The sequence below is a fragment of the Erinaceus europaeus genome, chromosome 3 (assembly GCF_950295315.1).
Source record: "Erinaceus europaeus chromosome 3, mEriEur2.1, whole genome shotgun sequence".
NCBI lineage: Eukaryota > Metazoa > Chordata > Mammalia > Eulipotyphla > Erinaceidae > Erinaceus > Erinaceus europaeus.
Genome location: NC_080164.1, coordinates 31972013 through 31997696, shown reverse-complemented (window position 1 = coordinate 31997696; position 25684 = coordinate 31972013). Strand labels below are relative to the sequence as shown.

The window sequence follows — 25684 nt, the reverse complement described above, 5'->3', positions numbered from 1 at the left end:
CGTGCAGCCACCATCAATCCCCTCACCGAGCTTCATGCTGCAGAATCAACTGACAGAGTATTAACTTTTCAAGAAGCCAGAGGTAGTTTTCCAGATAACAATGAAAAGAAAATTTCCCATTGTTAACAATTAGGCTGAGTGCATTAGCTACAGAAGGGCATCTGTCTATCATAAATAGAAACTACTAGCACATCAGAGACGAATCTACATAGATAACCTTGCTTCTTCAAATACCAGAAACTTCCATGTCATAGCAGCAGATGAAGTCCATCTTCAAAGGCTTAGTCCAAAAACTTGCTGTTGGCATCTGTTTCAGACAAGGCTTCCTGTACCCTCTAGCATCATCTGCTGGGCAACAAGACCCTGCAGTTTTCCAGGGTGTTGAAAGGCTTTATTTTTTTTTAAATTTTTATATGTATTTATTTATTCCCTTTTGTTGCCGTTGTAGTTGTTGTTGTTGATACTGATGTCGTTGTTGTTGGTTAGGACAGAGAGAAATGGAGAGAGGGGGAGAGAAAGATAGACACCTGCAGACCTGTTTCACCACCTGTGAAGTGACTCCCCTGCAGGTAGGGAGCCGGGGGCTGGAACCCGGATCCTTACGGTGGTCCTTGTGCTTTGCGCCACCTGCACTTAACCCGCTTAACCTCCCGACTCTCGGAAGCCTTTATTTTATTGTCCCTGTTATAGATCTCAGCTCCATCCTCTCCGTCCTCAGACAAGGAAGCCTCTTTCTTGATCAGTTTGTACATTAACATCTTTATGGTGCCAGTTTTGTACATGGGGATTGCTTTTTTTGCACGACAGTCTTTGCCAGAGAGAAATTCTGTTTTACTACAGTGAACACTTCTTAAGAGCCCCAACAAGAGGCAGAAACCCTGGAGGCCCAGTCCATCCACCGCTCCTGGTACTTGGTGATATCTTGTAGTACCTCCACTCTTTGGCTTTACACTGGACAACCTTTCTTAGCGTCCAGCTGTCCTGCCTCCACATCTCTCATCTGCCGCACTGTGTTCTTGTTCCGTAAAAGCCATCAGTATGCTCATCTGCTTTTGCGTGGCAGCATCACTGAGGGGAAAGAGATGCGAGGTTGGTGGGCAACTGATTCTAGTCTCAGTCTTTATATTCTGCTTTTTGTAAATGTGGCCTTATAGTTTAATCACTTCGGGCTTATTGGGATGCTCTTTACTGCCTCTTTTTTAAGTTTTTTTAAAAAATATTTTTAAGTATCGTTATTGATTGGATAGAGATGGCCAGAAATCTAGAGGGTATGGGGGCAATAGAGAGGGAGAGAGAAAGAGAGAGAGAGAGAGAGAGACGCCTACAACAATGCTTCACCACTTGTGAAGCTTTCCCCCTGAAGGGGGACGGGAGGCTCAAACCTGGGTCCTTGCTCACTGTAACGTGCGCTCAACCAGGTGTACCACCACCAGGCCCCTTTATTGCCACTTTTTTTTTATATTTATTTTATTTATTTATTCCCTTTTGTTGCCCTTGTTGTTTTATTGTTGTAGTTATTATTATTATTGTTGTTGTTGTTGTATAGGACAGAGAGAAATGGAGAGAGGGAGGGGAAGACAGAGAGGAGGAGAGAAAGATAGACACCTGCAGACCTGCTTCACTGCCTGTGAAGTGACTCCCCTGCAGGTGGGGAGCCGGGGTTCGAACCGGGATCCTTATGCCGGTCCTTGTGCTTCGCGCCACCTGCGCTTAGCCCGCTGCACTACAGCCCGACTCCCTATTGCCACTTTTTTTTTTTTAATTTCTTTATTGGGGGATTAATGTTTTACATTCGACGGTAAATACAATAGTTTGTACATGCATAACATTTCTCAGTTTTCCACATAACAATACAACCCCCACTAGGTCCTCTTTTATTGCCGCTTTCGCTTTCAAGGAATTTATTTTCAGAGCCCCCAGCTTCTACTTACATAGATAACTCTGTAGAGACATCTGTGCCACCCCAAAATAAATGCCAACATGCCCAGCAATGTGATTAGCAGGTTGTTTTGTCTGTTTGCTTGCTTTCACAGTGCCAGGGCCTTATGTTTGCACGATCCTGTCATCCTTGGGATGGCTATTTCAATCTTTTATTTTTTCCCAAAAATTTAAAAATTGAATGAACTAAAGAAGGAAAGACACCACATCATAACTTCATTACTTTAGAGTTTCTCCCAGTGTCACCCTGATCCCACATAGTTTCAGGTGTCAGACAGTTCCTGGGCATTGCAAAGTGCATTCTCTACCTATTGAATTTTCTCCTGACCGCAATAGTCGTGTTTATATTACACTTTTCTGCTTCATTTCAGATCATGTCCGCTACTGATATATATATTTTTTTATGTTTTGGGTTCAGTTGTCTAGTATGCATACTGTCTGTTTAGATTTTTACCTGTTGCTATATACATCATGTCTGTAGGTCCTCCTTCTAGAACCAGGAGTAGTGTACCTTTTCTCTGCGAAGTGATTATTGCAGATTTCTAGTTCAGTCTTGGCTTTTGTGAGCTGTAATGGTCACATTTGTTGTCTTTGCTGACTTGTCCAAATCCATGGACAAAATCACAACTTTCAGCAGTAACATCACCATGTAGGAATGTGCACTCAGAGTAGGCGCCATACATCTCTTTTCTTTCGTTTTCTTATCTGCAGACACTGGGAAAAAGTCACTCGTGTGGTACGTTAGCAGTTTCTCAGCTTTTCAGTTAACCTGCCTACATCTACTCTAGACAGGAACTAAGTGTTGTCTCATTATTTCATATAGTTCAAAGTAGTTTTAAGGATACAAGTTTTATTTATTTACTATTTTATTTTTTGTTATTATCTTCATTTATTGAATAGAGACAGCCAGACATCAAGATAGTAGGGGGAGACAGGGAGAGAGAAAGAGAGACACCTGCAGCCCTGCTTCACCACTCGCAAAGCTTCCCCCCTGAAGATGGGACCAGGGACTAAAACCCAGGTCCTTGTGCATTGTAACGTGTGCTCAGCCAGCTGTGCCACCACCTGGCCCCTTTTATCTATCTTTTTTTTTTTTTTCTTTTTTAGAAGAAACCACTATGGCAATCTCCATGAATAAAATAAGTAATGAAGTTCATTTCCAGAGAGGAGATACACCTCCCCATTAATCAGAATAAAAAAAGTTCAAGATTTTAATGAAAAACATATAAGTGGAATAGTTTCTTGTCTTTCCTTGACCTGTAGGGAGCTGAACGGAAAATCAGGGATGAAGAAAGAAAACAGAGCAAAAGAAAAGGCAAGTGTACTGACCCCAGCTCCCAGTTGAATGCCTGTAAGTAGACATATTCCCTCCAAGTGTTTCTGATATCTTCCATTCAGAGTGGCAGCTTAAGCTTTCAAGAAAAGATCTAACAGTGGAAATATTTTTTTCTACCAGATACAGGATCATATGAATAAGTAATTTCGGGGAGAGGATTTTTAAGTTTTCCTCAAGTTCATGCTATTTTAGCGTATGTTCTATTTCAAACTACTAGTTCTGATTCTGAAAAAGCAACACTCATTCCACCTGAATAATGATAAATTCAGGACTTTTCTAGATTCTTACAAACAACAATAACAGCCTTGAGAGAATTTTAGATGTGATCATTCCAAATGCATTTATTTGTATAGTATTGTATAGGGTTTTTTGTTTGTTTGCTTTTCTAGAGCAGTCCTCAGCTCTCGATGATGGTTGTGCTGGGGATTGAACCTGGGAGCTCAGAGCCTTAAGTATAAAGTTGTTTTTGCGTAATCGTTAGGCTGTCTTCCCAACCTAGAACAATTGTATTCTAAACATTGGCAGATCTGTAGGGTTCCTGTTTGAACAGTTAGCCAGGAAAGTTGCTTTTCAGGTTTTGTTTTTTTTTTTTATGCTGTGACCAGCATTCATTTCACAAAATCCTATATTTCTCAGCTAGAATGGGAAAAGAAAGAAAGAAAAAAATGGTACTCTCTGCCAGTATGTTCATCTGTAGTCTGTGGGCCGCTAACATCTGTTCATTGAACAGTCTGTCTGGCTCCACAGATGTTGCTCTGCAGCATATTACTCAGGTTCTCCTGCTGGCATCAAAGTACAGACTTTGGTTTCCCACATCACTTCAGAGCCAGCTGGTGGAAGAAGATGGAGTTTGCAGTTTGGGGGTTGCTTTTTTGTTTTTGTTTTGTTCTTTTGGTTTTTTGTTTGTTTTCCCCACCAGGACTTTTTTAAAGTAGTGATTTAATAACGATTTACAAGACTGTTAAGATAATAGAGGCAGAATCCTACACAGTTCCCACCACCAGATTTCTGTGTCCTGTCCCCTCCATTGGAAACTTCACTATTGTTTATCCATCTGAGAGTATGGACCAAAATTGTTTTGGGGTTGCGGAAGATGGGCGTTCTGGCTTCTGTAATTGCTTCTCCATTAGACATGGGCATTGGCAGGTGGATTCATACCCTCCACCTGTTTCTGTCGTTCCCTAGGGCTCTGCAGAGGTAAGGTTCTGGGTCACATGGCCACCAGAATTTTTGTTGGGTTTTCATGCCTCCCAACATACTTTTTTTTTTTTTTTTAAGACAGAGGGTGAGAGACTGAGAGGGAGAGAGACAAGGATACCACAAAACTGTTAAACCACTCATGAAGCTTCGACATGGTGCTCCCATGTGGTGACTGGGGACTTAAACCAGGGTCTTAAAGGCTCATAGTAAAACGTGGGCTCTATTGGGTGAGCTTTCTCTTGGCTCCAGAGTCTGTAGTTCAATAAATTGAAAACAAACTGACATAGCTGAGGGACTAGCTCCACTAGTAAAGTACAGGACTTCGTATACCTGAGTCTCCCGGTTTGATCCCTGGTGCCACAAGTTGTGCTCTTGCTTCTCACTCCCTTTCTTTCTTTCTTTTTTTTTAATTTATTTATTTTCCCTTTTGTTGCCCTTGTTTTTTTTATTGTTGTTGTTGTCATTGTTAGATAAGACAGAGAGAAATGGAGAGAGAAGGGGAAGACAGAGGGGGGGAGAGAAAGATAGACACCTGCAGACCTGCTTCACCACCTGTGAAGCGACTCCCCTGCAGGTGGGGAGCTGGGGATCCTTACGCTGGTTTTTGTGCTTCGTGCCACATGTGCTTAACCCACTGGGCTACTGCCCGACTCCCTTCACTCCCTCTTTCATTGGAAACTCTTTATCTCTTGAGTGGGGGAAATAGCATAATGGTTATGCAGACAGTTCTCATTCCTGAAGTTCCAAGGTCCCAGGTTCTGTCCTGCACACCATAAACCAGACCTAAGTAAGTAATGCTCTGCTGAAGGGGAGGGAGGCTTCTTTCTCTAAGTGCACATGTTACCATGCCATGTGCAAACATTCAGGTTCAAGCCTCCATGCCCCACTTACAGTGGGGAGGCTTCATGAATGGTGCAGCTTCATCTCTTTCTCTCAATATTCTTTCTGTCCTATCATATTAAAAAAAAAATTCTTAAAAAGAAAAAAACCCTGCCAGGAGTAGTGGATTTGTCATGCAGTTCCTGCATCTCAATGAAAACCCTAGAGGCAACTAAAAAAATAAACAAAGTAACATAATAAATAAATCATATATATATATATATATATATATATATATATATATATATATATATACAGTCATGCTTACCCTTGAACTTCACTGAGGTAAAGTTCTGAAGTTGAAGCTATGAAGTGAAGACAGATGTCCTGAAATTGAGGGCTACTTTATATTAGGATGCATATTATCTCATGAGGACGACAAGGTGAAATTACTTCTAAGGCATGTCTGTAAAACTGTAAGTTCTTAGTCTTTCGAATAAAAACTGAATATGCTTTGCCCCCTTTTTGCTTATATGTTTCAAGATGCCTTTTATTTATTTTTTTTATTTATTTATTTTTTTTCCTCCTCCAGGTTGCTGGGCTCGGTGCCTGCACCATGAATCCACCGCTCCTGGAGGCCATTTTTCCCCCCTTTTGTTGCCCTTGTTATAGCTTCGTTGTGGTTATTATTATTGCCCTTGTTGACGCAATTCGTTGTTGGATAGGACAGAGAGAAATGGAGAGAGGAGGGGAAGACAGAGAAGGGGAGAGAAAGATAGACACCTGCAGACCTGCTTCACCGCCTGTGAAGCGACTCCCCTGCAGGTGGGGAGCCAGGGGCTCGAACCGGGATCCTTACGCCGGTCCCTGCGCTTTGCGCCACATGCGCTTAACCCACTGCACCACCCCCTTTTATTTTTTCTTAATCTTGATGTTCTGCTGACTTTAGTATAGAGACAATATTACTCCTTCACATGAGTTATCAGGTTGCTATAATTGCGGGTGATGTGACCTGTATCTTATATAGTGTTACAGTTAAAATGCCTTAAACACAAGGAAAGGGCTGTGGTCCGTATCCAGATTGTGTAATAAACTGACTGCGGTGTCCTTGTTTTTCTTTGCAGTTTCTGACGTGAAAGTGCCACTGCTTCCTTCTCACAAACGAATGGATATCACAGTTTTCAAGCCCTTCATTGATCTCGACACTCAGCCCGTCCTTTTCATTCCTGACGTGCACTTCGCCAACCTGCAGCGGGGCACTCACGTAGGTAACCAGGATCCTGGGGCTGGCTACCTGAAAGTCAGACTTGACCAAAAGACAGTCTCAGACATTCCTCGTGCGAGACAGGCAAAATGTAGTGAGGCTTGACCAGTGGCAGCTCTATGGAAGATCTAGCTGTGGGGTGACATGCTATCCTCTCAGTAACGTGTGTTTCAAGTTTCCTCAAATTGGAAGTACACTGTCACACCTGACAGCCTGATTCTCTTTGACTTTATTGACTTACATCTTAACTCATTTGAAAGATGGTAGACTAGTAGTTTGACAAATTTGAGTCTGTGATCTTGAGAATTTTATCTTATTTGAATTCAGGCAACTAAAGTCAAATTTAACACCCACACCCTGCTTTGAGCAAGGGCTCTGAAGAACAAGGAACTGAAGGGACTGAAGCACAGACAAGGTGGCAGTGCACCTAGTTAAGCACTCGTATTACGGTGTGCAAGGACCCAGGTTCAAGCCCCTGGCCTGCACCTGCAGGGGGAAAGCTTCACAAGTGGTGAAGCAGGGCTGCAAGAGACTGAAGCTTGCTTTTTATGCTGAGTTCAAATAATATATATATATATATATATATAAAAAAAAACTTGTGTACTTGGTAGACAGATTGGTGCAGACTAATGATTTTTCCCAGTTCTTAGGGGAAAGCCATTGCCTGGGTGTTCAGTTTCTAATGAGATGTTTTGAAGGGAGTGTGGGAGGGGTCCCCAGTTTTTTCTGTAAAGGGTTGCATGGTAAGTATTTTTGACTTTTGACCCAGGTGGTCTCTGTTCTGACTACTCAGCCCTGCTATTCAAATGCAGAAACAGCCATAAACAATATGCCGATGGTTGATAGGGATTATGCCAATAAATACTTTGTATCACTTCTTAGACTCTTGGCTAAGATCAGATGTGGTACAGAAAGGAACACAGGCCAGTGTTTGTCCCATAGGCTATAGTTGAGCAACCCTTGAGTTAGAGAAGTTCAAGATACCTCTGAGAATCTGGTTATTAACAAATAAGACTGTTGGATTTTGCATTAGATCTGTCAGATTCAAAACTATTTCTATTTTAGAAATGATTCTTTTCTCACCTGAAACATCTTAAGTATATGTTTGAATATAAAATGTGTTTCCCCCCTCCCCACCGTAGGTCCTTCCCATCACCTCAGAAGAATTGGAGGGTGAAGGGTAAGATTTATGTTTTATTTTGATAAGTTCGTTTTAAAAAATTTCATTCATTTATTTATTTATTTATTGTATAGAGACAAAAATCAAGTGGGGAAGGGGGAGATAGAGAGGGAGAGGGAAAGAGAGACACCTGCAGATAGCTTCAGCATTCATGAAGCTTCCCTATGTGAGGGTTGGGGGGCAGACCTGGGGCTTGAACTTGGGTTCTGGTGTATGGTGGTGTGTGCACTCTACTCGGTGCACCCCTACTGCACTGCTCCACAGCTCGTGGAGCTTCCAGCAGGTGGGGGGCAGGGCCTTGAACCTGGGTTTCCACATACAATAACTTGTGTACTCGACCAGGTGCACCACTACCTGGCATCAGCTCCTCTTCCACCTCTTCCTCCTCCTCCTCCTCCTCCTTTCTTCTCCTTTTAAATAGTGAGACAGAGAAAGAGAGACACTATAGCAATGCTCCGATACTCGTGAAGCTTTCCTTTGTCATGATGCGCCCATGTGGGGAACAGGGGCTCACGCCTGGGACCTTGTGCTTGGTAAAGTGGAGCTTAAGGAGCTAAGGGAGCTGCCTGCCTGAATTGAGCATTTTGAAGGCCAGTCACTATTCTTGAAGTGACCATTCTACTCAAAGCCAGGCACACTCTTCATGTTTTGTCATTTTACAGTTCCTCACTCTTACAGAACGTCAGTGGGAAACACCCCGTAGCTTGTACCTGGACGGCCAGTCACGCCCATGTCCTCCCTGCTCTCTTCCTTGGCGCCTGTGCCCACTTTCCCCTTTTATTTCCACTGATGCTGTTATAGTTTATCCCATCAGATCTTATGCTGTGATTGTCCCCACACCTTTTAGCCTATTTTTAAAATATTTATTTTTGTGGGAGGGAGATGGGGGGAGGCTAAAGAGATGTCAGAGGGCAGGCTCAGCTCTGGCTTGAGGTGATGGGGATTGAACCTGGGACCTCAGAACTAGAATCCCCTCTGTCCTACTGCACACTTAGATTACAGCACTCCCATCCGACAAAACTTGCAAAGACTCACTAATATCTGCAACATAAAATCTTAGACTGAGTCTGTCAATACATTAGTGCCCAACCTCTCCTTATAGGTTTGTCTTCCTGTGAAGTAGCCTGCCTCAGCCTGGCTGGCTTGGTTTTTTTCATCCATCCTCCCTTTCTGGACGTACTCTCTTCTTTCTTACTGCCATTATACGTCTCTCAAATACAACCTTCACTATAAAACTTTTCTTGGGGAGTTAGGCAGTAGCACAGCAGGTTAAGCGCATGTGGCACAAAACGCAAGGACCAGCATAAGGATCCCAGTTCGAGCCCCTGGCTCCCCACCTGCAGGGGTGTCCCTTCACAGGCAGTGAAGCAGGTCTGCAGGTGTCTATCTTTCTCTCCCCCTCTCTGTCTTCCCCTCTTCTCCCCATTTCTCTCTGTCTTATCTAACAACTATGACATCAATAACAACAATAACTACAACAACAATTTTTTTTTAAAGGGCAACAAAAGGGAAAATAAATAAATTTTTTTAAAAACTTTTCCTGAGAAAAAGAGAATTGTGCCTTGAAATGGCAGCTGTATCTACTGTGAGAGTGTCTGGCAGAGACTCACATGTTGTCCCAGCTCTGACCTTAAATCGCATGAGGAGTCCGCAGAATAGCTCCCTTGGATAGTGTGCTGCTTTGCCATGTGCACAACGCAGGATCGAGCCCAGCCCCCACTGCATTGAACAAAGCTTCAGTGCTGTGGTCTCTCTCTCTCCTTCCTTCTTTCTGGTTCTCTGTCTCTACACAAAATCACACAAGCCCTGGTTCAATCAGTTTGGGTCCTAAAGCCTCAGATTTCTGCCACAAAATTAGGAAAATAGGACAAACAATGTATAAAGGTAATTTTAAGTCTGAAAATTCAGGGGGCTGAGTGGTGGTGCACCCTGTTGAATGTACATGTTACCATGCATAAGGACCTGGGTTCAATCAAATCTCTGGTCCCCATATGTGTGGGGGAAGCTTTGTGAGTGGTGAAGCAGTGCTGCAGGTATCACTGTTTCTCTCTCCCCCTCTCTGACATCCCCTACTCTCTCAATGCCTCTCTGTCCTATGAAATTTTTTAAAAAGTGAATTAAATCGGAAAATTCAGTGATGCACTCTGAACAGTCTTTGTTCCTGCCAGTGATTTCAGTTGAAGTCACTGATTGCATACTTTGGATGGCTTACAGGTCTAACTTGAAAAGGGGGCCATACGGATCCGAGGATGACTTTGCAATCCCCCCTCCTGGGAAACTGACCCGGATAGAAGAGCCAAAGAGAGGTTTGCACTTCGTGGGGGTGGGGGTGGGGGTGGGGGGAGCTTAATTAGAAATGAATCTTGAATCTTCCAAGAACATAAATTTCTCAAACAGATCTTGTGAGTCCCACTTCGCGGAGTATTCTTCCGTCTCACCAACTCCTGGCTCGAGCTTGGACATAGTCCAGAGCTGCAGAAGCTGAAAAGCCGTGTTCCTTAAGACAGCTTTACATTGGCTTATGTTGTCTACCCTAGATGCAACCAGTGTTCCACGATCTTTTCTTATTTTGCTCATATAAATGATCTGTATCTGTTTCTTCTCTTTTTTTCTTTCTTTTTTCCTCCTGTTGCCTGTTCGTGGATTAGTGCTCCTCTATGTTCGGAAGGAGTCAGAAGAAGTCTTTGATGCCCTGATGCTCAAGACTCCATCCTTAAAAGGCTTGATGGAAGCTGTAAGTAGTGTGAATATTGTAATCCCCTGTCAACAGTGAAAAAGTAGCTTATATAGACTGCCACAAGAACAGATTCTACCAGACTGCCTAGATCCCTTGGTCATAGAGAAATCTCTGGAACCTCTCCTGCACCCCGCACACTAGTTGGTTGATAATACTTACTCAATGATGTCTAGCCCACTGAATTGAGTGAACCTGTGATGACCTATAAAGTAGTTTCATCTGGGGTTGGGGGAGATAGTATAATGGTTATGCAAAACAGACTTTCGTGCCTGAGGCTCCAACATCCCTGATTCACTCACCCATACCACCGTAAAACAGTAGTGCTCTGGTCTCTATGTCTATCTCTATATCTGTCTCTAACTCATTAAAAGAAAACAAATAATATGTACCTTAAAAAGAAAAAAAAAAAAACTAGTTCCATTTGTATATACTTGGTTAAAGGGAACTGCCATTTAACAGACTTTTAGCAAGAAAAGTTACTGATAATCAAATAAAATCTTTAAAACAGTATGCATAGGGCAGGGGAGATAGCATAATAGTTATGCAAACAGACTCTCATTCCTGAGGCTCCCAAGTTCAATCTCCTGCACCACATAAACCAGAGTTGAGCAGTACTCTGGTTCTTCTTCTTCTAGCATTTGCCCTTCTTCCGTAGCCAGTCAACAGCATCAGGTTGAGCCTGATGTAAAGTTTCGAGACCTCCTTTGAATCTGGAGAGGTGGCAGTCGTGGACTATGTGGGTCATAGTCTGGTAAAAAACAGAAACAAAAAATAACAGTATGTTTAAAAGCAGTGGCTTCTTACTTTTCCCTTAAGAACTCCTGTGTGTATGTGTGTGTGTGTGAACATGTATCAAGACCTTTCCTAAAGCAAAATTTAAAAAAATGTAGTGCATGACCAGCGATGACCATTAAGTCTTCCTGTAGGTCTTGGGAAAGGGCCAGCAAGAAATTGAGCCCAGAGTGCCCTTTTGGGATGTCAGTGAGAGACAGGAGAAAGAAACCAGGCTGGTTGCCCATTTTTCTATCTTTGCTACTCCCTCCCAGGGTAAAATTCAAGGAATCAGCCCTGTCTCCTGATATTTATTAACCTTGACCCCAGATAAAGTGGAAATCTTGAACTCAAGGCATGTGTATAACTGGGCTAGAAAGGCATTTTCCCCTGGGTCCTCTGACTACTGCATTGTGTGTGTGTTGGATTAGCAACTCAATTTCCAGGTAATGAGAAAAGCAATGGTAAAAAGCAAAGCAGATTAAGGAACGGTGGGAAGTTCATGTCCCCTTCCCACCTGCAGTACCATTCGCCCTTCCTTCCTTCCTTCCTTCCTTCCTTCCTTCCTTCCTTCCTTCCTTCCTTCCTTCCTTCCTCCCTTCCTCCCTCCCTCCCTCCATCCCTCCCTCCCTCATTTCTTTCTTTCTGTCTGTCTTTCTTTCTGTCTGTCTTTCTTTCCTCCTGTGATTCCTCCTGGACTCCTCTGTCTTACCTTGTCTTCTGACAACCCTTCCTCACTTCTTAAGAGTCTTGCAAGCTGTTTGATTTGGAAGAGAAAATAGAGTGTGAAAATGGACTGAGACTTTCTGTACCAAATATAACTCTTCACAGCTCATAAGGAATTCATTACCAGCATCTTATTTTGTCACTTGAGGCTGGTATTTCATAAATATACTGGCTGTTGGTACCCAGTGATATGGGAGAGGGGGACAGCTTACTTGTATGATGGGGCCTTGATTCAGTTTGAAATGAGTTTTGTCAGGTTGACAACAGTGTGCATGCTGCCATCGGAGGCCCCTTCTCTCAGTTCTGCCTCAAGCTTTGTTCTTCACATTGAGGGGGGAGGTAGTGACCCCAGTTTGGGAGTGATCTGGTTAACATTTCCAGAGAAAGCACCTACTCTCAACTGAAGGAGTTGCTTTCCTTAGAGTAGTTTATTCTCTGTATTTAAACAGAGCCTCTCTACCCTGAAAGGAAAGCACCCCCAGTCTCACTGTACTGTGAGGGCCACTGACTGATGAACAGGGGGGCCAGGCTGAGACCAGGAGAAGCTGAAGGCCATGGCCCTGTGGCTGCAGCTACGTGAACTGGGGCCTGGGTGATTCTTTAAGACCCCTTAACTGTTCTCTCTGGGCCTTTGACTGAGAGCACTGTGAGCATCTGGTGTTTCTTCTGAGCTAAGGGATACTGTAATTCCCTCCCCCTTCTTATAATTCTGTATCTGAGATGAACCACTCCTGCTCTTTAAACCCCACACACCCCTATGGTGTGTGAGGCAAGTCTTACATTACCAGTGCTGGAAAGCAGAATCAGAAAGGCCACCTGCTGGCGTAAAGCAAATCTGAACTACTTTAGTTTAGAAGTGTCTGACACCAGAGCAAGGCCTTCACACTCTTAAGTCAAAATACCTGTGACACATGGTTGTACGTGAGCCTACATCTGTCAGACCTGATGGAGTATCCAGATCACAGTGAACCCAAGTGTCACCTGTGGGTGTTAGTTCATAATATGGTGGTAGCGTGGCTGTTTCCCACACTCTTGTGGGACATTAACTACAGGGAGGCTGTGTGGTGGAGTGAGCAGCTCTACCTCCTACTCACAGTTTCTAGAAACTTAAAACTGTTCTGCAAAGTATTGATTTAACCACATAATGACCTATGTAATGTGTCACGTGCTGTACCTTATGGGGTTCTATAAGCAGCTAATCTTGTAATAACTTTTCTTTGTTCTCTTAAGATCTCAGACAAATATGATGTTCCCCTTGACAAGATTGGGAAGATATTCAAGAAATGTAAAAAAGGGTGAGCACTGGTCGGAATCCCTTATACTTCTGAGTAACAGTAACATTACAAAACATGAATGGTACTTACATGTGTGTCTTCCCAGTCTAGAAACATTAATGTGAATGACCAGAGTGAGAATTTAACTGGTAGAGGACAGGACTTGTATGCCAGAGGTTCCTGTTTAGATCCCTGGCATCACATGTACCAAAGTAGTATTCTGGCATTATCTCATGAAATTCTTAAACTAGATGAAACAAATATAAACAACAAAAGAAAAAAAATTTTAGAAAAATAATGTGTATATTCTTTCTTAAACTGTCTACATAAAATCTATCTACCTTGGGTCGGGGAGATGATGTAGTGGTTATGCAACAGACTTTCATACCTGAGGCTCAGAGGTCCCAGGTTCAGTCCCTGACACCAACACAAACCAGAGCTGAGCAGTGCTCTGGTCAAAATAATAAGTAATTGTTTAGTGAACTTAAAAAAAAAAAAAAAGATAAGAACTCTGTTTACCTTTCTATGACATCTCTGTGGTGTTTTTCCCAAGTAAACTTCTTATTTGCTCTTCCCACGATCGGCAACACAAGGGGGCTCCGAATCCCCAGCACGTCATGAAATACACTGTAGCCTGGGGGGAACTTCGAACCCCCATCATGAGCCAGGCGCAGACCAGGCAGCTCACGTGTTATTTCGTTTTCTCACTGCCCTCTGAGATAAGGCTACTATTCATAATTTATGGACAAGACAGCTGAAACACAGAGAGCCTAAGAGATTGTGCAAGATCAGGTGGCAGGCTAGCAGAAGTTAATGATTCCAGTTGAGTCTCAACTGACTTCAAAGCTTTTGCCCCCTCCGCCCCCAGCCCCACCCCCACCCCGAAATACCCTGGGTTGCACTGTCAATCTTAGAGTCTTGTTTCTTTGTCCAGAAATGGAGTGTTTTACTTCTCTTCTGCCTAGGTGTCTGTGCTCTTTGGCATGGATGTGGCATAGATTTCCCCCCACCCCACCCCCCGAACTCTAAATCACAGCCTAATTGGAATTGCCTGCATGGGCCAGTGAGAAGGACTGAAACGACCAGTAGTTCACTAAGACTTGGAGGAGTAGCTTCTGGGGAATTCATTTGTCAGGGACTTCAGAACATATAGATTAATTTTACTGCTCTGCTTTCTAAAACTGGCCCAATCAAATACTCTTTTCTGTGGGGGCCAAGAGGTGGCACACCTGGTTAAGCACATACATTACAGTGCACAGGCACCCAGGTTCAAGCCCCTGGTCCCCACCTGCAGAGAGAAAGGCTCACAAGTGGTGAAGCATGGCTACAGGTGTCTATCTCTTTCTCTTTCTCTTCCCCTCCCCTCTCAGTTTCTCTCTGTCTCTATCCAACAATAAATAAATAAATAAGATTTTTTAACAAATAAAATATTAAAAAATAATGTGCCCTGCACTGTTGTAAGTGCTCTACTTGCTTTCCTCACTTCATCCTCCCAACAATTTCATATTCCCATTTCCTGTATGGGCAGACCAAGAGTTAGAAAAGTCTAAATATTCCCATTTCCTGTATGGGCAGACCAAGAGTTAGAAAAGTCTAAATATTCCCATTTCCTGTATGGGCAGACCAAGAGTTAGAAAGTCTAAATATTCCCATTTCCTGTATGGGCAGACCAAGAGTTAGAAAGTCTAAATATTCCCATTTCCTGTATGGGCAGACCAAGAGTTAGAAAAGTCTAAATATTCCCATTTCCTGTATGGGCAGACCAAGAGTTAGAAAAGTCTAAATATTCCCATTTCCTGTATGGGCAGACCAAGAGTTAGAAAGTCTAAATAGGGGGGCCTGGTGGTGGCGCAGCTGCTTGAGTGCATGTTACCATGAGCAAGAACCCGGATTCAAGCCTGCAAAGGGAGAGCTTCATGAGTGGTAGAGCAGGACTACCAGTGTCTTTCTGTCTCTCCTTCTCCTTCTCCCTCTCCACCTTCCCTTTCTCTTTGTCTGTATCCAATAAATAAATAAATAAGATGTAAGAAGAAAAATTTTAAAAAAGAAGTCTGGGAGTCGGGCGGTAGCACAGCAGGTTAAGCGCAGGTGGCGCAAAGCACAAGGACCGGCGTAAGGATGCCGGTTCGAGCCCCCAGCTCCCCACCTACAGCGGAGTCGCTTCACAGGCAGTGAAGCAGGTCTGCAGGTGTCTTTCTCTCCCCGTCTTCCCCTTCTCTCTCCATTTCTCTCTGTCCTATCCAACAACAACAACAATAATAAAATAAGGGCAACAAAAGGGAATAGATAAATAAATATTTAAAAAATTAAAAATACATAAAAAAAGAATTTTTTTTTTTTTTAAAAAGAAGTCTAACTAATTTGCCTCAACTGCCACTGCTAGTAAGTGGCAGGGCTGACCTTGTGCTCTGGGTCTAACTCCAAAGCATGATGAGTGACTCTGTCTTACCTCTCCACAGGATTCTGGTGAACATGGATGACAATATCGTGAAGCATTACTCCAACGAAGACACCTTCCAGCTGCAGATCGAAGAAACTGGGGGCTCCTACAAACTCACCCTCACTGAGATCTAAGTGCACACTGGTCCACGGCTGCTAGCCAGTGAAGTGAAGGTGTAATGCAGCTTGGCAAGCGTTACTGTCAGTCAGCCACCTTCTAACCACGGGTGATGTCAGTGGAAGGGACTCCTTTCAAGTTGGGAATGGCACTGCATCTGACTTAAAGATAGCATTTAACCTACTGCATTCATGTTTTTCAAATGACAGAGAAATCCATATACCATTACTTATGAATTTTCTGATAGAAACACTTCCGATTTAAAGGTGAAAACTGTTCCTCTCTGGGACCCTATAGGGTATCTGCTACATTATTTATAAAACTTGGGGATCTCTCCCTTGTCTCTTCATTGTTGGTGGGCCTGCTCACTGGTACAAGTCAGAAAAAGCAATAGGCTTGGTTTGTAGGGACTATGTGTGCCCTTGTCTGAACCCAGTATAACTGACTGCCTCAGGTCAGCAAGAGTGGCATCCGAAAAGAAAACGGTAGGCCCTCTCTCCCTTCACCTCTTACCCCCTGGGAAATGTTTACTCAGATAGGGCATGTTACTGATATCTTAGTGTGTACCTTTCATGATCAACTGCCTTATGAAGAATTTACATGGGTTACAGTCGAATCGGTTAAGCTAAAACTGCATTGTATATAAGTGCAATACATTTTTGAAGGCGTGTGTCTGTAAATGTGTACATACATGTCTTATATAAATATATAATATATTAATATGGTATCTGTGTACATATAGTGAAGAGATGCAATAAGGTCTGCCCTGTGTCATCTAGGTCTTCTCTAGATGAAAGGTTAAGTTATTTTTGATAACGTATCACAAGCAGATAGAATACTATGCTTAGGGGACCCCATTAAAACACGTTGCCTGTGTTTTCTCAAGCACAGCGATTATTCCTTAGCATAGCAAAACCTTCTCAAGTGGCAAGAGATTCTGTTTGCTCTTGAGGATGTTACCGTTTGGATTTCTGCACTGTTCAGCAAATGAAGTAACGGATAAACACTACTGCAGTTCTTACCTGTTGTGTGTGCTAGTGTCAGTCAGATAGACTTTATTAATTAGAAGGAACAAGCACGGTAATGATAGACAAGTACTGTGACTGTTACATACCAAGTAATGCGCCTCATAGTGGAGTTCTTCCTAATGTTCCTGTTACAAGAAATGACTTCTGTTTTATTATGTTTCAGAGCCTTCAAGCCTGCATGCTAATAGTTCTAGTAAGCGTTCATGAATTTATGAGACTTTCTTACCATGGCAGGGGAATATTTTGTACACATATTTAAATATATAAAGTACTGAAAAGTAATTTTATAACAAGTAAAATCACGGGTACCTTTAGGTTCAGGGAGCTAGACTAGGTCATTTGTCCACATAGATTTGATAGTTGTCTTCTTATGTTAAAACATTCTAATGAAATATGTGAAATAAATTGCTGGTTTTCTAAGATGAGATGTGGGACATGGGTCATATACCAATATTTTCTATTTTGTTTTATGAAGTTGATCTTGACTTGTTTATAATTGTATCATTGAAGATGTGTTTTAAACCAAAGGGATTAAATTTTATATGTCTATTTCATAATATGTCATTTCCTCTGTCTGCTTTTATCCTTTCACAAGTCAGTAAAGCAAGATTTGCCATCTTAAACAAGTAGTGCTAAAAAAGAATCTCCTTGTTCTTCTCTCCTTATTTCCCAACATCTTAATTTTTCCTACTAGGTGCCTGAAATTCTGCAAGTAATTGCTAAGTGACGGAACTCTAAAGCATTTTTCAACTGTAGCCAAAATGTAACAACTCAAGATAAAGGGAAATCCTTTTAGGCCTGAATTTGTACTGTTCTTGGTTTCCTGGGGTTTTTTGTTTGTTTGTTTTGTTTTGTTTTTTTAAGTTGAACAAAAAAAAAAATGGTTGGTTAAAAATCCAGTATGTTCACTTTATCAGAATTTTATCTATCTATTTATTTATTTATTTATTTATTTTATTGCCACCAAGGTTTTTTCTGGGGCTCGGTGCCAGCACTACAAATCCACCGGTCCCAGCAGCCATTTTTTTTCCTTTTTTTATTTGATAGGACAGAGAGAGAAATTGAGAGGGGAGGGGGAGATAGAGAAAGAGAGACCCCATACCTGCTTCACAGCTCATGAAGCATTCCTCCCCCCCACCTCTGCAAGTAGGGAGTGGAGGCTTAAACCCCAGTCTTTGGGCATGCTAACGTGTGCTTCCCCCGTGTTTACCAGCACCCGACCCCAAGCAGAACTGTTTAATAAAACAACTCTCCTGAGCATAGCCAGGGAATCCTGGGCCAAGCTTTATAACTGTTTAGCTCTTATGGTGGTGTGGAGGACTGAACCTGTGACCTGAGAGATTCAAGCATGAGAATGTTTGCATAACTGTTATGCTATTTCCCCCACCCCCCCAAGTTTTTTTTTTCTTCCAAGTTTTGTTTAAAATATTTTTATTTATAAAAAGGAAACATTGACTAAACCATAGGATAAGAGGGGTACAACTTCACACAATTCCCACCACCAGAATTCTGTACCCCATCCACTCCCCTGATAACTTTCCTATTCTTTATCCCTCTGGGAGCATGGACCATTGTGGGATGCAGAAGGTGAAAGGTCTGGCTTCTGTAACTGCTTCCCCACTGAACATGGGCATTGACAGGTCGATCCATACTCCCAGCCTGCCTCTCTCTTTCCCTAGTGGGGCAGGGTTCTGGGGAATAGGAGCTCCAAGACACATTGGTGGGGCTGTCTGTCCATGGAAGTCTGGTCGCTATCATGCTAGCATCTGGAACCTGATGGTTGACAAGAGAGTTAACATACAAAGCCAAACAAATTGTTGACCAATCATGAACCTAAAGGCTGGAATAGTGCAGATGAAGAGTTGCGGGGGGGGGGGGGGGGTCCTCCATTTTGTAGATAGCTAGTAGGCATATTTTAGTTATATTCCAAAGGGCCTGTGGCTATACTAGTTTTTTTTCCCCTGAGTCTGAAATCTGATATGCAGGTGGATCCAGGTTGTTGTCTGGGGAGATGATGTCATGGCTGGGAAAAGGACCAGAAAGTTGGATCAGGGAAGAGAGTAGTTCCCTAATATGGGAAAAGTGTATAAATATTGTTGACTGTAAACCCCATCGATTTGATGTGATCTGGGGCCCATATTCAGCTTAGGAGCCTATGTGACCTCTGCATCCCTGTAGATCTGAGCTCACATTCTGTGGTCATGAGTAGGAATATTCCAAGCTGCCCCAATATCGACCCATCTTCCTCAGGTGTAGCATAAAGTGTATTGTCCATTCTCCCTTCGGAGGATGGAACATTCTCTACCATTGTTGATCCAAGTTGAGGGCAAGGTCCTATGGGGGCCCACAAAGGGGTCTATTTTGTTGTTCCTGATAGAGATGACTGGTAACAATGGAGAGAGGGACTTATTCGAGGTCTAGGCCCATCATATCTGTCTGGCACCCCCCCAAGTTTTATTTCTAGCATACTCATGACTAACATGTGATATCAGCTCCCTTATAGATTGATTTCCTATGACATCTGTGCATTTCTCACTCTTAACTCTTGGGCCATGAGTCACCTCTTAACTTTTGGGTCATTAGTCACGTCTGAACTCTTGGGGCAGTGCAGAGTCAGCTCTTTGTCACATGACAGTTCCAGAACCTCTCAGAGTGGAAGCTGTTGGGTCAGCTCAGAAACACCATCTCCTGGGGAGCCTTTCCTGTATGCCCCCTCCCCTTGCCAGCTCCCAGGCTTCCTCATAATCCCTAACTGCCCACCTTCAGCTGTATTTGTTTCTCCCTGCCTTGCTTAACTCTTTCCCCTCAAAACTTGGCCTTGCCTTGAAGGCAAAAGACTTTCCCTGCCCTTCCCCTCCACCCACCACCACCCTCCAGGCTGAACCCCATGTTCTGCTCCGGATGCACTGCCCCATTCTCTTGAGTGCTCACAGCCTGTCTCCTTAGCTCTTTGGCACCCAGCCCAAAGCTAATTCCAGAGCACATGACCTTGAAATGATCTTGCAGCAATTAAGTGGCCGGTTGGGACTCTGAATAGTAGCCCATTCTCTTACAAGACAAGAGCAGGGTGGTCAGAGAAGCTCAGAAGCTCAGAAGTCAGTCTGTGCTGGAACTGAACCAGGAGGCCGCAGAGCAGAACTCCACTGTTTACTTTGGCCGCAGATGCCGCTAAGACAGTGCTCTTGTCGGGAGTTTTTACAAACCAGTAAGACCCCATGGGGAAGGAGTCCCAGAAGCCAAAGTACACTCACATTTGCCATCCCTCTCTCTTTAAAAATAATAATGATAGTTTATGCTGCATCGACCAGTTACTGTTTCATTGCTCTCTTTTAAATATTCCCTTTTGTTGCCCTTGTTTTATTACTGTAGTTATTGTTGTTGTTGGATAGGACAGAGAGAAATGGAGAGAGATGAGGAAGACAGACACCTGCAGACCTGCTTCACCGCTTGTGAAGCGACTCCCCTGCAGGTGGGGAGCCGGGGGCTCGAACCGGGATCCTTACGCCACGCTTTGTGCGCTTTGCACCACATGCACTTAACTCGCTGTGCTACCACCCGACTCCCTCATTGCAGTCTCTTTAAAGATGTACTTGTTTCACTTTATGATAGGACAAAGAAATTGAGAGGGGAGTGGGAGGGAGAGAAAGAGATATCGGCAGCACTGATTCACTGCTCGTGAAGCTTTCCCCCTGTGGGTAGGGACTAGGGGCTTGAACCTGTGTTCTTGCACATGTCAATGTGTGTGCACAAATATACCACTGCCTAGCCCCACATTTGCAATTTCTTTTTCTTTTTTTTTTTTTTTTTGCCTCCAGTGTTATCGCTGGGGCTTGGTCCCTGCCCTACAAATCCACTGCTCCTGCAGGCATTTTTTTTTTCAATTTTTTGGATAGGACAGAGAAATGGAGAGAGATGGGGAAGATAGGGAAAGAGAAAGATAGACACCTGCAGACCTGCTTCACTGCTTGTGAAGCAACCCCCCCCCCCGCCACCTCACAGGTGGGGATCCAGGGGCTCCAACTGGGATCCTTGTGGGTCCTTATGCTTCATACTATGTGCGTTTAACCCAGTGCACCACAGCCTGGCCCCCAGTAAGTCGTTTCTATTCCTCCATCACCCATGATACTCATGTCACCCAATATTAGTAATATTTGCATCCCACTTGTAAACACTGGTCACCAATGGATAGCAAATATAGGCCAGCCAGTTAATAAGTAGTGTTCTCAGGCCTTGAACCTGTCACAGAAGGAGAGGGAATAGCAATAGGTTCCCAGATGGTTTCTTCTGTCTTACACATGCACACTCTTATCCTGAACCCCTTCAGCCACCGTCCCACCTTCTCTCAAATATTTTAGCCAAATTTGTTTGATTTTATTATAAATGTAACATAAGCCATTAGAGTGAATGTTAGAGCCCCAGAAGAGTTCATCCCCAGAAATACATCCCCCTCTCCCCAGAGATGAGTGTTGATAATTTTCTCAAAGGCTGCACAAGAATTTTTATACACAGGCAAGCTTCCTATCATACTATTTTGCAAGTGAAGTGCTAAGTGCTACTATTTTTTAATATTTATTTTCTCTTTTGTTGCCCTTATTTATTGTTGTAGTTATTGTTGTCATTGTCGTTGGATAGGGCAGAGAAATGGAAAGAGGAGGGGAAGACAGAGGGGGAGAGACAGATAGACACTTCACTGCCTGTGAAGCAACTCCCCTGCAGGTGGGGATCCAGGGGATCAAACCGGGATCCTTACTCCAGTCCTTGTGCTTCACGTCACGTGCGCTTAACCACCCGACTCCCCTAAGTGCTACTATTTTTGACAAATATTTGTCACTCTCCTTTTGGTGAGTGTCCTTCCTAGTGACTGTATTGTATTCAACCACGTAAATACCATTATATAGTCAGTACCCACTGGTTAGCTTTTAGGCTAAAGCCTTTTGGCCATTAGAAGCATTGCTACAGAAAGAATGGTATTTCTCTTTACGTATTTGCAAAGTGAAACTGTGGGATGAGGTCTTCATAGAAGAACCCTGAGTCAAAGACTACTGTTAGTATTTTTTTTTTTTTTTAGACCAGAGCACTGATCAGCTCTGGCTTATGGTGGGGCAGGGGATTGAACCTTGGACTTTGGAGCCTCAGGCATGACCATCTGTTTGCATAACCATTATGCTATCTACCCCTGACCGTACTGTTAGTATTCATAAGTACTGCCTGCCAGGTTGTCACCCAGAGCAAACCAGCTTAATTCTTGCCCAGAGACTGAGAATGTGTTGCCTGGTATCTTGCTGCTTTGATCTATGTTTGTCTCTGAGTGAAGCCAACTATGCCTTCATGTGCAGCGGCCATGTGGCTTCTTTACCCATGAGCTGTGTGTGTATATACTTGAAATTACAATTGTCCATAGCCCAGTTTCTCATTTAATTCACTTTAGCCCACTGCAATCTGCCTTCTGTTCTGCTTTACTGTTAGGGCGTTCGAGACCCTGACAAGCTCCTTAGGTCTCACAGCATCTAATTAAAGGGGGACTCTGTCCCACTTCACAGATGAGACGGTTCAGGAGACCACACTGCTAGGATGAGGTGAAAGCGACTCCGACTCCAAGCTTGAGCCTGCTTTCCATTATCACACAGTTTCCACTGAACACGCCCTTGCTGAGCCTGCCAGTGACATAACTGCTTATTTTTTCTCTCTCTCTAGGGCATTCAACATTCCAGGCAGCCTTTTAAATGACTTTAGCTTCATGATGGGTGTAGGGGGCAGAGAGTTTTGGTTGCAAGTACCAGAAACCCTTTAGGCTGCTTAAGCAGTAAAGGAAGTTTGCTGCTCTCATAACAGAGGTTGGAAAGCAGCAAAGCTGGAGTGTAATGTCACCAGACACCTAGCTTCTTTCTCTCCTCCAAGTTTCTTTTCCTTGTATGGTCTCAGATGATTGCCAACAGTTCCTCAAAACTTTGTGTCTTCTGGTTCAAGTTCAGAAGCGGGGGACGGGCAGAGGGAGAAGAGCCCAGGCAAAAGTCCTGGGTTTTACTTGGGTCTTCTCATGTCTACCCAGGAACTACTGTTAGAACCCCAGAATGAAAAACACTTTCCTTCAACCTCAGACCCTCACAAATAGCAACAAGACAGCTTAGGAGGTGACTCAGTGGCTGGAGCACGAGACTTCCAAGCATCAAGTCCTGAGTCCAGTCTCTGGCATCACATGCACTGGAATGGTACTCTGGTTCTCTCCGTCTGTCTGTCTGTCTGTCTGTCTGTGTCTCTCTCTCTCGTGTGTGTATATAAATCTTTTAAGGAAAATTAAGAGAATGGGGGGGACATAGCATAATGGTTATGCAAAGAGACTCTCATGCCTGAGGCTCCAAAGTCCCAGCTTCAGTCCCCTGCACCAACATAAGCCAGAGCTGAACAGTGCTCTGGTTAAAAAAAAAAAAAAAAAGAGGAGAAAGAGAGAGAAAGAAAAGAAAAGAAAGATAGGGCCCTGTTCGGGAAGTCCTTAGATTCCCAAACAGACATGATGGGTCTAGACCTCGAATAAATCCCCCTCTCCATTGTTACCAGTCATCTCTATCAGGAACAACAAAATAGATCCCTGTGTGTGGGCCCCCATAGGACCTTGCCCTCAACTTGGATCAACAATGGTAGAGAATGTTCCATCCTCCGAAGGGAGAATGGACAATACACTTTATGCTACACCTGAGGAAGATGGGTCGATACTGGGGCAGCTTGGAATATTCCTACTCATGACCACAGAATGTGAGCTCAGATCTACAGGGATGCAGAGGTCACATAGGCTCCTAAGCTGAATATGGGCCCCAGATCACATCAAATCGATGGGGTTTACAGTCAACAATATTTATACACTTTTCCCATATTAGGGAACTACTCTCTTCCCTGATCCAACTTTCTGGTCCTTTTCCCAGCCATGACATCATCTCCCCAGACAACAACCTGGATCCACCTGCATATCAGATTTCAGACTCAGGGGAAAAAAAACTAGTAAAGCCACAGGCCCTTTGGAATATAACTAAAATATGCCTACTATCTATCTACAAAATGGAGGATTTCCCCCCCCCCCCCCCGCAACTCTTCATCTGCACTATTCCAGCCTTTAGGTCCATGATTAGTCAACAATTTGTTTGGCTTTGTATGTTAACTCTCTTTTCAACCACCAGGTTCCAGATGCTAGCATGATGGCGACCAGACTTCCATGGACAGACAACCCCACCATTGTGTCCTGGAGCTCCTATTCCCCAGAGCCCTTTCCCCACTAGGGAAAGAGAGAGGCAGGCTGGGAGTATGGATCGACCTGTCAATGCCCATGTTCAGTGGGGAAGCAGTTACAGAAGCCAGACCTTTCACCTTCTGCATCCCACATGACCCTGGGTCCAAACTCTCAAAGGGATAAAGAACAGGGAAGCTATCAGGGGAGGGGATGGGATACAGAATTCTGGTGGTGGGAATTGTGTGAAGTTGTACCCCTCTTATCCTATGGTTTTGTCAGTGTTTCCTTTTTATAAATAAAAGAAAAAAGAAAAAGGAAGATTAGAAACTGAGGCTTTAGAAACCATAGGAGGGCCATGGGCCAATAACAAGAGGAGAAATCTTCACCAGTTGGCGTGTGTTGCTTCTGCCTCTGTCCCTCCCTCCCTCTGAGCGCACAGTGTATCTGTTCTGGGTGCAACCATTCTAGGTGCAGTCTGTGGTCTTCATCCTGTGCTGCTGCTGGTCCTCCTCCTCCCTCCTCCAGGTTATCACTGAGGCCTGGTGCCTGCACTGCAGATCCACTACTCCTAGCAGCCTTCTTCTTTTTTTTTTTTTTTAATAGAACATAGAGATATTGAGAGGGCAAGGGAAGATAGGGAGAGAGAAAGATAGACACCTGCAGACCTGCTTCACCAGGTCTGTGAAGTGACCCCCCCCTCAGGTGGGGAGCCTTGGACTCGAACTGGGAACCTTGTGCGGGTCCTTGCACTTCATACTATGTGTGTTTAACCCGGTGTGCCACTGCCCAACTATATATATATATAATTGGATAGAAACAGAGAAACTGACAGGGGGCATCCCCCCTCCCTTTCTACCTCCCCTTCTCTTTTAATTTTTCTCTGTCCTATCAAAAAAAGAGAAGAAATAGTTTCCAGGAACAGTGGATTCACTGACACCAAGCCCCACAAATAACCCTGGTGACAGAAAAATAAAGTGAAAATGACTATAACAATAAAGGAAACATCTACAGGTTAGAAAGTGAAGCATGTCATGAAAGATAAACGACTCGGGGCCAGGTGGTGGTGGTACACCAGTTGAACACGCAAGTTATCATGTGCAAGGACCTGGGCTTGACACCCCACCCCCACCCCTGCTCCCCACCTGCAGAGGGGAAGCTTCACAAGCAGTGAAGCAGGTCTACAGCTGTCTCCCTTTGTCTTTCCCTCTCTACCTCCCCCTCACCTTTCAATTTCTACCTATCCTATCTAATAATAATAATAACATTAAGAGGGAAAATGGCTGTAGAGAGCGGTGGATTTGCAGTGCCAGCACTGAGCACCAGCAATAATCCTGGTGGGGAAGGAAGGAAGGAAGGAAGGAAGGAAGGAAGGAAGGAAGGAAGGAAGGAAGGAAGGAAGGAAGATTAAGGGGTTAAAGACACCTAGGGATATAGGATGGGAGTACCTGATGGGTAGCAGGTGGGACGGGAAGATAGGCCTTTGTCTTGGAAGGGATCAGATGTACCCAGATCAGAGGAGCCCTAGAAACTGTGCCCCTGGGGGCTGGGTGGTGGTGCAGTGGATTAAGCGCAGGTAGCACAAAGTGCAAGGACTGGAGTAAGGATCCTGGTTCGAGGCCCCAGCTCCCCACCTGC

General features: G+C 43.9%; 1 protein-coding gene across 3 annotated transcripts in view; it reads left to right on the top strand.

The window, feature by feature from the left end:
* Positions 1-17379, top strand: part of GRHL1 (grainyhead like transcription factor 1) — a 68336-nt gene extending 50957 nt beyond the window's left edge. For 2 of the 3 annotated variants that reach the window (XM_060186996.1, XM_060186997.1), the window contains exons 10-16: positions 3202-3289; positions 6418-6557; positions 7700-7737; positions 9952-10043; positions 10386-10471; positions 13202-13266; positions 15705-17379. In XM_060186996.1, the coding sequence (XP_060042979.1) occupies positions 3202-3289; positions 6418-6557; positions 7700-7737; positions 9952-10043; positions 10386-10471; positions 13202-13266; positions 15705-15819 (624 nt within the window). In that variant the 3' untranslated portion in view covers positions 15820-17379. The remainder of the gene's footprint in view (positions 1-3201; positions 3290-6417; positions 6558-7699; positions 7738-9951; positions 10044-10385; positions 10472-13201; positions 13267-15704) is intronic. The other variant, XM_007529832.2, reaches the window with a different exon arrangement.
* Positions 17380-25684: the final 8305 nt, after the last annotated feature.